A 12,568-nucleotide genomic window follows, 5' to 3' on the forward strand; every position below is an offset into this window, starting at 1 on the left:
TGTGTGTGTATGTGCTGTGTATACTGGTGTGTCGTGTATGTGCTGTGTATACTGGTGTATGTGGTATGTGGTTTGTGCGTGTGTGTATGTGAGCATGTGTGTGTGTGATGTGTATATTTGTGTAGTGTGTGTATGTGTGTTGTGCACGTGTGTATATATGTGTGTGTGCTTTTGTGTTTTGTACATTCGTGTGGTGTGTATGTGTGTATATGTGTGTGTGTGTATATATATGTGAGAGTGTGTGTGCTGTTTTGTACATTCGTGTGGTGTGTGTATATATGTGTGAGTGTGAGAGTGTGTGTGTTAGTGTGAGAGTGTATGTGTGTGTATATGTGTGAGTGTGTATATGAGTGTGAGTGTGTATGTGTATGTGTGTGTGTATGTGTGTATATGTGTGAGTGTATGTGTGTGTATATGTGTGAGTGTATGTGTGTGTGTATATGTGTGTGTGTATATGTATGTGTGTATATATGTGTGAGTGTGAGAGTGTGTGTGTGTTGTGCCTGTGTGTATGTGTGTGTGCTGTTGTTTTGTATATTCGTGTGGTGTGTATGTGTGTGTATGTGGGTGTGAATGTGTGTGTGTGCGTGTGTGCATGGTCGCTGGCAAAGTCCAGACAGTGAGGACAGCGGGTTTGTGACAAGCTGCAGCAGCACAGTGGGTTGCGGCCAGGCGTCCTCACAATGCAGCCGTCGTCCCTGAGGGCTGGGCCCCAGGCCGGGCGCCAGGCAAGAAGCACAGGGTTAGTCAGGCTCTGGGTGGGTGATTTCACTGTGGTCCCTCAAGAGCCCCAGTGCAGGCCTCTGCTCTCCCCTGGACCCTTTCACATGAATACGGGGCTGCGTCCCCAGAGGCTCCGAGGCTCAGTGTCTCCTCTGTCCCATGGCCATTCACGCACCCGAGCGAGCGGGAGCCCTAATCAGGACCCAACACCGGCAGAGGTGCTTAGAAAGCTCTTAAGTCATTCTCGACATCTGAACCAGAGGCTTGCTAATTAGCACAAGGCAGATCTGAAATCATCCTGTGGGTGAATGGCTGGTGTTCAAGGCCGCCTGGTGGCACTGGAGGAGCCGCTGGCCCCAGCAAGACCCTGCCAGGCCCGCCTCCGTTTCTGGGGGCCCCAGGGCCTGGGGTGACCTCGGGTGCGTCCGCCCTGCACGGTGAGGTTGGGCTCCCCGTCAGCTTTCCTGCTGTCCCTGGGGCCGCTGACCGGCCACCGAAGCACGACCCCCAGAATGTGACTCAAGTCCTGCACTCACTGTCGCAAATCCCCCGAAATCGACTAGGGCCCCACTTCCCTTTGATGTCTGGGGGCAGCGGTTGTTACAGGAAGAACATGCTAAACTGTTTCCAGTGTTTAGATTGCAACGGATATCAGGCTCCCGCTTACCACCTTCTTAAGTTTTCATCCTGGGATACTTACACCACCAGGAGCAACGGGTAGTGGGCGGTGTCGGTGAAGGTCGCTGGCTTCAGGATCTGAACGGGCAAGTCTAGGCAGAAACAGAACACAGGGCAGCACGTTAGGGGCCAGGAAGGGAGGGGCGGGATGGGCGCTGGCTGGGTGTGCCTGCCCTGGGGTGTGCTCCCGGGGGCCTGGGAGACTGGCAGCCTGCAGGGTTAAGGCCGGTCCTCCACAGACAGGGGGACTCCGGCTCACTCTGGACTTGGGGAAAGCACCCAACCTCTTTGAGGCTTAGTTTCTCCATCTGAAGCTTAACTGCAATCTTGCAAACAGGAAAGTGTTGAAAAGCAGAATGGCCTGGACCACTGTGAGCGCTTGCTGACAGCAAAATTCCAGGTTGGGGGGGGCGGGGGGGGGGAAGGAACCCCCAGGGCAGCATGCACCTCTCTGCCGGGCAGCACTGCCCCAACAAGTAGTTAAGTGGGGACAGGCGGAGACTGAGGGTGGGGTGGGGTGAGGCAGGGGGCAGCGGCCCTGAGGGAGAGGCTAGAGCTGTGGGGAGCCTCCGTGCAAAGCCAGGGGCTGTGCGGGCCTCCCTGTTTGCAGGCGGGAACTGGGCAGGTCTGGCTGCCCGCGGAGCCAGCGGGAGGGAGCTGGTGCAGCCGTGGGTCCTGCAGCCAAGGTCCTTTGGATCTGGTCCTTGGCAACCAGGATCCGGTCTGGGAGGGAGGGGGCCGTTTCCCTCACTGCTTTCTCTGTTCTTCCCCAAACAAACCTTCCTGCCCAAGTTAGAAATTGTTTATTGATGTTAACTACAGCCCAGATGAGCAATTAAATTGGAATTAGTGGCTTTTTCAGTACAATTACTGTAGATACACCCCAGGCTGGGGGTTGGCTTAGCAGCCTGCTCTGACCAGGGTCTCATTACTGATTCTGGCTGAATGTTAATGGCTTGCAAATTAGATCAATGGCCCAGGGACCCTGGACTTTATCACTGAAATATCCATAAAACATGGTCTGGGCTGCTTTCTGCCACTGATAAGCCCATGGGCAGGCTTTGGCCACAAGTGGCTGAATACATTCAGAGAGTGTTCCTGGAGTTGGAATGCTTCTCTAAGGAAAGCCTTAGCCTCCAGTAGCATTAAATGAAAAACAAAGCATAACAAAATAAAAACAGGTCCGGAAGGCGACATCGTTCAGATGTCCTGGGACCCCAAGGGGCGATGAGCAAACGCAGGCCCTGCACACAGCTGTTCCTGCTCTCCTCGCATCTACGTCCCCGTTTACCCGCAAGTAAAACCTCACCCTGGAAGGAAACCTCATGAGCAAGGGGGGCCGGGAGTTGGCTATTTGTTTCTAAAGACCCTTTTCTGCATTTTTGGACGAGGGATGGCAGGCACCCCTTAGTGCTCTGGGGTTTGGGAAACATTGTGTGCAGAGTGGATGGAGGAGGGCCCTGGGCTAGAGCTGAGAAAGGATCCTGCGAAGGAATATAATCTGGCCTCCAAGGCTGTGGTAGGAAGTGACAGATGGGAGAAAACCTGCTGATGGGGGACGGGGGCGGGCAGCAAGCTGAGGTCTGACCGTGGAGGTTGACTGGCCTTACAGGGCGTGACCCGTGCAGTCACGCAGGCCTGTGCAAGAGCCCTGGCTGTACTGGAAGCTCTGCTGTCATAATGAGCCCCATGTTTTCATTTTGCTCGGGCCCTGCATGTTACGGGGCCTGCCTGAGGTCTGCAGATAGAGACGAGGGTAGAGGGGGTGGGGCCAGACCTGTGGAGGTTGCTTGCTCACTCATCCACCCTCCTATCCTTCCATCCATCCTCCCCTGCATCCCTCCATCCCTCCATCCTCCCCTGCATCCCTCCATCCATCCAACCATCCTTCCCTGCATCCCTCCCTCCATCCATCCAACCATCCTTCCCTGCATCCCTCCCTCCATCCTTCCCTGCATCCCTGCATCCCTCCCTCCATCCATCCTTCCCATCATCCCTCCATCCCTCCATCCTCCCCTGCATCCCTCCATCCATCCAACCATCCTTCCCTGCATCCGTCCATCCATCCTTCCCTGCATCCCTGCATCCATCCTTCCCTGCATCCCTCCATCCACTATCAATCTGAAGTCATCTCGTTTTCTTGCCTCTGGTTCTTCCTTATTTATAAAAGGAAAGCACGAAGATAAATATCCAGTTAATTTGAGGGCTCTCATGAACTTGGATCTGTCCTGAGTGACTGGACTCTAGGTTCTGCATGGCAGTTTGGACCAGTCACTGATGCCATCCCCATGGGCAGCCCAGACATTCCTCTGACCCATTTCCTGGCAGTATGAAGTCTCAGCGATGGGGCTGTCTGTACAAGACACCCCGTATGGTCAGAGTCGCTCTCTTTACAGAAAGCAGCTCGGCAGGGAAGAGGCGGGGACTTGAGATGAACAGGTCAGGAGCCGCGTCTCCAGTGCACATGCCCCAGGGCAGCAGAGGTTCTGCTTCCTGCCTGTGGGTAGCTGGCTTCAGGCCTGTCTGACTCGGGGTTGCCCGTTTCTGTCCCAGTGAAACAGCTCACGGGCTCCTGTGCTGGGTTCCCCGGGTCTCCCCGCTCTTCCTTATCGTGTTAGGGCCGCGACTACTGCAGGTCTCCTGAGCCCACTTTCTGCCTGGACTTGTGTCCTTCCTGCCCCTCGTTTCTGTTCTGTGGCTTACCCAAGCCCTGAGGATGGGCATCTGTGGGCGGCCCAGTTCCTCTGTCTCCCTCTTTCTGACTGACAGCTCCTCTCCGGCTCAGGACTGGACGGGCTTGAACCCAGCCACCTGGGGCTGTGCCCCCTGGACACGCAGAACTGCCCTCGGTTCCAGAGCCGACTGCATCCTGTGGGACCTGCGTGCGTCTCAGGGACGTTGAGAGAAACCCAGACCCGGAGAGGCGGTGGGGATGGCCCTGGCCTGCGGGCAGCGACGTCCCCGCCGGGCATGACTGCAGGCTCCACTCATGCTTCTCCTAAGTCTATCTCTTCTCCCGCCTCAGGCCCTTCCTTCTTGTTTCGTCCATCAGCCCCTCATCAGAGTGAGTGCACACGGGCCATTGTAAGAGAAAGCCTCTGCACCCGTGGGCCCGGGGGAGAGGGGTTGAAACACATCCTATTTTCCGACTTTTCTGACTGTCGCAGGTGAATCTCTCTCCCTACCTGTATCTCTAGCGATGTTTAGAAAGGTTCCGATATAGTGTGATTCCGTGTGGCCCAACGATAGGACCAGGATGAAGGTGCTGGAGGGTGAGGGCCCCCGTGTCGGCTGCCACCTGGGACAACCCCGTGGCTGGAATTCCACCAGCCTCCCGACCCACCCATGACCGACCACGCTGACGCTTCTCCCTCCTTCTCCCCTCTTCTCCGCCAACCGAAAGCGACTCCAGGAACCCCTTCAAGTCCCACCTTGCTGGGAACCTTCACAGGACCCCAGTCCATTCTCACGCTCTCCCGAGCTCCTGGGTCATTCCTTTCTGCTCTGAAGGACGCAGCTTTACGGGATGCTCTGTCTGGGTGGGTTTGATTTTGTTCCACAAGCTGAGCCTTGGTTCCTGCCCTTAGGGGCTCACGGTCTGTCAGGTGGCTGGGTCCAATCTAACAAGGGGTGCTGAGTGATACTCCAGGGCCCACCAGCCCTAGTGACAAGCCGCTGTCCCACTGAAGGGAAAGGGCAGACAAGGAGCTTCCAGACATGGGCTGGGGCGGCAGACACAGGCTCGGGCTACCACCCGCCGCCCCCCCACCCGAGGCCTGCAGTTCAGGCATCACTAGTCAATCTCCGCACTCTCTTCCATTGATCCCTGGCGACCTTCTACGTTAGCTCAGGAGATGAAGTCTATTCACCAGCCTCAGAGACGATGGGCAGTGGTACCTGGATGGATGACTCAAGGACGACTTCAAGGTTTGAAACCTAAGTTATCTGAAACCAGTCAACACAACCGAAGGGTGTCACCCTCAAAAGGAGGCGAGCGTGGAGGGGGACACAGTGCTGGGGGAAGGACGGTGAGATGAGTTTGGGGCATTGTGCATCTGAGGTTCCCAAGGGCAGACGCCCGGTGGCGGCAAAGCTCCGGGCTGGGCTGACGGGGGACTGTCTGCAGAGGTGAGGAGGCCAGGAGAACCCTGCTTCCCTCCAGGAGACGCAAGTCCCGTTCCAGCCACTGCTCTGGGGTCCTCGGGGCCTAGGGGTGCCTGCTGCAGAGCAAGTGCTCGTAAAAGCTTACTGAATGACTGAACGGACAGTTCAAGAGGAAGGACACAGGCCAAGGCAGAGCGCTGGATGGTCTCGGGCTGCACCGACCACCAATCCCTCATGCTGTGCTTCTCCAGCTTCCAGGACGCCCCTCAGCCCACGAGCAACATTTAGAGGTAAGATGACGAAGCAGTAAGAACGTCAATGGCACAGAAAGGGAGTTTCCAGGGGGAGACGTTTCCTGGATGGTGTCATGACCTGTTCCGCCCCAACAAGGAGGGAGTTTCTGTCTGGGGTCTTGTCTAAACTGTCAGCCTCTCGAGGACAGAAGTCACGTGCGCCTGTCTTTTCGTGTGTCCAGGTGAGCATCCTGGCTGTGGGCGCAGTCAGCTCAGCGTGAACTTCCCCCGGCCCCGGTCCCCCTCGCTGGTGAGGATGCAGTTCCAGCCCGTGCTCCCCGCAACCCCCCACCCGGCAATCATGGTCAGGCTGTTTCGGAGCACATGCTGGTTTTCCCGTTTAAAGGAGAAAACGTAGCACTCACTGTAATCATCAATCTCGATTTTCCTGTATTCGACTTTAGGCATCTGCCGGTCGTTTATGGCTTTCTGTACGTGTTCGTTTGTTTCTAGGTCAAAAATTTCTGAAAGAGAGAAAAAAATGACACGCTCAGATTCAGTAACCTCTTCTTGACGCTGTGAGTCTTCACGTGCCTCTTGTCACTAGCTCCTACGTCAGATGAGAGGGCCACTGGTTCCACGGCTGGGACCAGAGCTGCACACATTAGATCGTGTGCTCAGGTCCCAGCACGAGGGGAGAGTCTAGCTCAGGGCAGGGGTTCCAGGCAGACGGCAGGTTCTTCCACTGTGTCCAGCGCCCCTGCCCCCCGGTGATTCTCACTCTCCACGGCATTTCTCCCTCTCCCTCACACACATGTTGCTTTAGGTGTGCTTGGTCTCAAGACTGCTGGTTTTGGGAGACCAACATCATGCCTGTCAGGACAACCGGTTTTACAAATGTAGTGGCCTCGATAACACTATAGAAAGGAGAGTAGAAGCTGGAGCGTGACCATTATTACGTTTTCCAGGAAAAGCGGTTGGACTTGGGTTTCTTGCCTTAGTCACAGGGGGTCTGGCTTTGGGGACCTTGGTCTGGACGGTCACTCGAGCTGGCAGTGAAGCCACATGAGCCGCAGTGCAGGGGGACTGGCCCATCTCCCCTGGAGTCTGAGAGGCGGCTCCACCCTGACCCGCACCGTAGACACACCAGCTCCGTGACCCTTAGGTTGTAACAGCTCAAAAGGTCCTGGCTGTGACCCTCTACCCCCATCAGCCCTCTTCACTGATCCCCTGCGGAAGTGGCCCTTCTGTTACGTGTCAGACTTCCTCCATCTGACACATAACAGAACCCACCCCACTTCTTTTCTCCCCTCTCACCTCAATCCTACCTGGGGACAACTTGTGGTTCATTTGACAGGAAGCTTTATCTTTAAGGGGCTCGACCTTTGGCTCGACAAGTCATTCTGAAACTTTGTGAACATTCTAAAGAATAAGCTAATCTCACAAGCATCCTCCGCGATAACTGCCTTTGAGGACAGCGGGCCCTGCACGGGGCGTCCGCTCCACACAGGCTGGGCAGGTGAGTCACTGCTCACGACCAGGACCTCCAGCAATGAGTGTCTTATCTGTGGAGCCATGAGGATGGCCTCTGAGCAGGACCAGCAAACTTCTACGGGGGCAGAGGCAACTGAAAGTTCCCAGGGCTGGTGACAAGCAAATAAACAAAACAGAAGATGTTTTTCAAGTTTGCTGAGCACGCATTTGGATATTCAGCTTTGGTGAAAAGGTGAGGGGAGAAATGGTGAAACTAATTCTCAAACAGGTAGAGTTAAAAAAAAATCTGAAGTGGGACCCCTGCCATATAGCACGCAAGAAATGCTGTCCTTTGTGGAAAGCCAGAAGGGACCCTCGACCTTGTGGTCACACATGCAAGTTCGGGAGGGGATGCCCGACCCTGGCATGGTGTGCATGCCCCACTGCCTGCCCACACTCCTAACAGAACAGAGAGAGCACTAGTTTCCCTGAGTCCAAATGCCCTCGGCCCTTTAACACAGCATTCCAGGCATACACAATCTGTTGAGGGGAGTTGGTTTAAGAGATATTAACTATCTATTCTCCATGTTCTATCCACACTTATAGGGCAGGAAGATTAGAAGGGAGCTCCACAAGATAATGAAAAAGAATAGAATAAAAAAAAAAAAAAAAAAGAATAGCATTCTTCAAGTTCTTTGCTGCCTCAGGGCCTTTGCACTTGCTGTCCTATGTTGCTGGCTCTTCCCCCTCCATCAAGTCAAACATCACCTCCTCCAAGAGAAGCCCTGACCCTTCACCTCAGGTACCCCTCTCCAGGTGCACTTAACACCAACTCTAAGAGATGTGGTCATCTGCTTGGCTGGCCCTATCCCGCCCAAGGCATCAGTGTTCAGTCCCATCCCAGGGACAGAACACACTAGCTTCCAGGAACATGAGCACATAGAGCTGTTTGTGGAAATCTGATTCATACCCCGGAAATGATGCATCTTCACAGTAGCCGAATTTGGGTTTTGACCCAAGTCTTTCTTCCTTTTCCCGCATGGAAAGGACTGAGAGGTCCTCCTCGGTGTTTCAGAAAGCCCGAAGGCTCTCAGAGGTTCCTGGCGCTCAGACCTCTTAGCGGTAAGAGCTGAAGCGATTGAGGCCTGACAATTAACCACTGCTTCCCGCACAAAGCAAAAAAACCCCAAAACCAAAGCACATTTTTATTCAATTGATTGAAAAGTTTACAGTGCTTGAAGGACTAATGGTACACCCAAGTTACTATTTAGTTAATTCTGGGAATTGAGGGAATTCACTGAGGCAACCCAAATCCAAGCTTAGCGTAGGAACCGGAGCACAGACCTTACAGGGTCTTCTGGAATCCTCAGCCCTCTGGACCGCGACCTGGACCTCTCTGCCTGCCTACGAGATAAGTCCCAGTGGAGACAGGTGAGGGACTCGGGGTGTGCGAATGTGGGTCAGACCAGAGAAATGGACACTCGTGAGGATGAGGGAGTCACCAGGAGCCCAGGAAGAATGTCTTCAGGGTCAAGAGCAAGGCTGAGTCCTGTGCTGTCAGAGAAGCAGCACCGAGCTTCTGCTTCTGGGGGATGGACAAGGCCCCAGCGGGGGCCGACCTGGAGGATCAAACTTCACAACGAAGGAGACCTGGTGCAGCCTCTCAAGGCCTGTTATAACCTTCTCTCCGCGTGTCTGCATTGGGATTTGATATTTCTGACACCAGATGAGCCTGAAGGAGAAGTTTCGTGCTCAGGCTTGACGTGCTGCTTTGCAGCCTACAAGCTAGGCTTGCGTGGAGTTAACGAGAACACAGACTTGTCACCGAAGCACTGCATTCCCGGTCCCTGGATCCGGGAGCTGCGGCTTCGTGCGGGAGCCCACGGCGTTCTAACCTCACACGGTTGTTCTAACCGCACACAGCCTCCGCAGATGGCATGTGAATAGCTAGTCCCTCTGTGCTGAAATGCCACCCTTCACAGAAAGGCACCAAAGCAACAGACTATTAAATTTAGTTAAATATTAAATTTCTCATTTAATGATTGCCCACACAACTGGTTTTATCAGCAGAGAGCTGGCTGTCCCACAGGGGAGCTGAGTTAAGCCATTTTATTTGTTCCCATAATTGCATTCAGAGAGGGCAGAAGCACGGCAGAGGAAATAAGAAAAGACCGGCCTGTTCCCGAAGGGTTCTTCTTTTGACATCGGGGCCATGGGGACCTGCAGTCTGAAGCATGCAAACGGCCACTCCTCAGTCAGATGTGAGCCCCCCTCATATTTGGTGGAATCAGCTATTATCAGAGCCTGCAGGAGCCAGGGCAGCTCACGAGGGCTGCCCCCCGGCTGTGCCCCAGCGGCAGACACCGAGCGGCGGTGACCGGGGCCGTTCTGAGACTCCGCTGGCTCTGGTCCTTGGAGGAACTGCCACTTGGCTGGATTTGGGGACACGAATGAGCAGAATCAAATGGAAGCCAATAAGCAGCCGAGCTAGAGGAGAGCAGAGCCGCCCCTCTCTCACATTTCTGAGGGGGGCGGGAGCGCGGGGACCGCACGCAGATCACTCGGGTCTGGCCGCCCGCCTGGATTTTCTGGGCGCTTCCCGGCGTGTTTCGGACGGCTTCCTCTCGTGCGCCTGGCCCGGCGGCATCAGGGCCCCGTCCTCCCCGCTTGGTGACTGCAGCATTGCAGACGCGGCCTGCCCACCCGGGGCCGCCCGGCTCAGACTGGACCCCGGCCTGAGGCCGGCACGGACGCCCTCCAGACCCCCATCTCGCCTGGAGACCAACGTCCCAACGGCCAGCTGTTAAGCCACACAGTTTGGGTGGTGATTGTTCTTTTTGCCGTGTCTCTCTTTCTCTCCGGCCAGGTTCTAAGCAACCTGGAAGCAGGGCGATGTGAGTGCCTTTGTGGTGTGGGCACCGAGCCGGCAGGCGGGCGGGCTTGGTGAGGGGGCCGTGCGTGGCTCCCACCCCATCAGCTACATCCCAACTCAGGAAGGGGCACCGAGCCGTGGCCCGCCGGCCCTCCAGCGTCCCGGGGACGCCGAGGCAGGTGCCCTGCGGGGCAGAGGGTGCCGCGTGCTTCGCTCACTCCGCACTCTGTGAGCCGAACACCAGCTCGCCCCCAAACCTGCCGTGTTCTGGCCTAGAGCGAGCCGTCTGCAAACCCGTCACCTGTCCCTCCAGAAGGGCTGCCAGTGTGTGTGGGGGGGGGGGGGGCGGGGGGAGCTGCGGACCCGGAGGACTCTCCAGACACAGCGGAGGCCTTGACTGAGACGGGCACACGCTGGCTGGCACTTCCTGGCATCCCCCCATCCTACCTGCTTGCCACGTGCCTGACAGCACAGGTGACGTCCCCTGGGTGGGCCCTCGGAGGAAGATGGTGGGGGGGGGTCTCCAGGCAGTGAGAAAGGGGACAGACACCAAACAGCCCGTGTCTGGGACAATCTCAAAGAAGAACCCCTGTGATTCCAGCCGGCCGTGCGAGTTGGTTTTGCTTCTGTGTAAAAACCCGACTGAAGGGAGTGGGAGGGAGAGGCCCTGTCTAGGAGTTCTGGTGAAGGAGGCGCGCCGGGCGGCCCGGTAACTTGGGGTCCGTGAGCAGCTGTCACGACGCTGCGGGGGCCGCCGGGACACAGACCGCGCCGAATCCGCCTGCAGCGCTCTGTCCCGCGGGCTGCGCCGGGCAGGGAGGTGCGTGGTGCTCGCAGGCCTCTGCGCCTGAACTGTGTCCGCACACCGAGCTCACATCCGCCTCACACTCACACTGAAGCCGGCAACTGCTAACGCGGGCGGCGACTGTGCCGGTTTTCCTGCGCCAGCACCTGAGGAGCGTACTCTGGCCCCGACCATAATTACGTTCTGAAGGAAACAGCTTCTAAATAATTCAGTCACATCTGTGACACCCGCCGGCTCTGTCTGCGGATAAGATTTTCTAAAGGGAAAGAAGTCCAATATTCCCCGGGTGGCTCTGGGGTCGGGAGCAGAGGAGGAGGAAAGACAAAGACTTCTGAAGCAGTTTCGAATTTCAGAGCAGGGCTGGAACCCAGGGAATGATCGCCGCCTTCCGACCCTGACCGGACCTTCGGGGGTCCGTCTGCCGCCTGCCGAGCTGTGTTCCCACGGCTTCTGTTTGCCTGTCACTGTCACACCACGTGGGCCATACACAGCTGGACGTCCAGGCTTTTCCACAGTTGCCCAAAGGCCACCTCCCCAAGAGCCCGATCGCCTGCGGGCCGCTGGGCTACGGGCAGGTGGCCCCATGTCCTGCCTCTGATCCGCAGGCCGGTGGGACCCGCCCTTCCGACTTGTGAGGCAGCTCTGTACTCTGCTCGCCGGGCCCAAACACCATCAGGGACTCAGCGCTGCGCCAGGTTCAACCGGGGCTGCCTCTGGAGCGGTGATCAGGGACGCTGCGCTTGTGAGCACGTCACTCAGGTGACAGCAAAGCAAAGGCCTTGGGCTCCTGGGGCCCGGGTCTGGGACCTCGTGCTTAGGGTCACATGAACCAAGGTCCGGCCTGGCCGTGGCTGTGTGATCTCAGGTAACTTGCCGTGCGGCTCGCGCCCAGTACTGTCCGGGAAGCCTCAGGCAGGCTGGTCCTTGGTATTAAGTGGTTGCTTGGTTATGTTTAAAGTGGTGGATGTGGTGCTGATGGGGATTAAGCATTCGGGGTGCAGTTCAAGGGCTCGGTCCTGCCGACCCCAGAATCCTCCCCGAGGCGGCACACCGCGGCTGAGCGGGGTTCATCCCAGAGCAAAGGATCCTTGGCCCGGCTCAGGGCAGGCGCAGGACGGAGCCGCTAGGCCTGAGCAGCCCCGCCGCTCGGCGCTCCGAGGGGAGGGACGGGCTGTGCCCCAGCCGCCGGGCTCGCCACAACCCCAGCGCTCTCCAGCTGGCAACGCTTCAGGCGCGCTCCTCTCCCTGGGTGGTCTTCATGAATAACGGGGGTAGTAAGAGCTCCTGCCTCACGGGCTGCGGGGGGGTGAACGAGTGAAAGCACGCAGAGTGTCTGCAGCAGCGCTGGCCCCAAACCAGCTCTGTAACCTGCCTGAGGTCAATGTCGCTGTCACCGCCACTCCTGAGGCCTCCAGCCTTTCTCCAGGTCCTGTGTCCAGAAGACATTCACGACGCAGCCTCGGGCAGCACAGGCACACGGCGTGGCTTCTGGGAGCCGAACCTCACAGGACAGCTCCTGCAGGCAGGGGCAGCCGCGGGGACGGAGTGCCCACCGCTTGCCTCTGTGACGCTCCTGGAGCGTTTCCACGGCCTTTTCAGCCCCGAAGAGCACAGCCCGTGTGAAACGCACCTGAGGCCCGAAGGCTGCTCAGTGAGCCGTGTGGTCCTGCACGTGACGCA

General features: G+C 57.1%; 1 protein-coding gene across 4 annotated transcripts in view; it reads right to left on the bottom strand.

The window, feature by feature from the left end:
• DPP6 (dipeptidyl peptidase like 6) overlaps nucleotides 1–12,568 on the bottom strand; it is a 977,175-nt gene that overhangs the window by 19,908 nt on the left and 944,699 nt on the right. For all 4 annotated transcript variants that reach the window (XM_007165456.2, XM_057550287.1, XM_007165455.3 and 1 more), the window contains exons 18-19: nucleotides 6,164–6,262; nucleotides 1,424–1,493 (exon numbers count right to left, since the gene is read on the bottom strand). In XM_007165456.2, coding sequence (XP_007165518.1) covers nucleotides 1,424–1,493; nucleotides 6,164–6,262 — 169 coding nt within the window. The remainder of the gene's footprint in view (nucleotides 1–1,423; nucleotides 1,494–6,163; nucleotides 6,263–12,568) is intronic.

This window comes from Balaenoptera acutorostrata, chromosome 7, assembly GCF_949987535.1.
Source record: "Balaenoptera acutorostrata chromosome 7, mBalAcu1.1, whole genome shotgun sequence".
In the NCBI taxonomy this organism is placed as follows: domain Eukaryota; kingdom Metazoa; phylum Chordata; class Mammalia; order Artiodactyla; family Balaenopteridae; genus Balaenoptera; species Balaenoptera acutorostrata.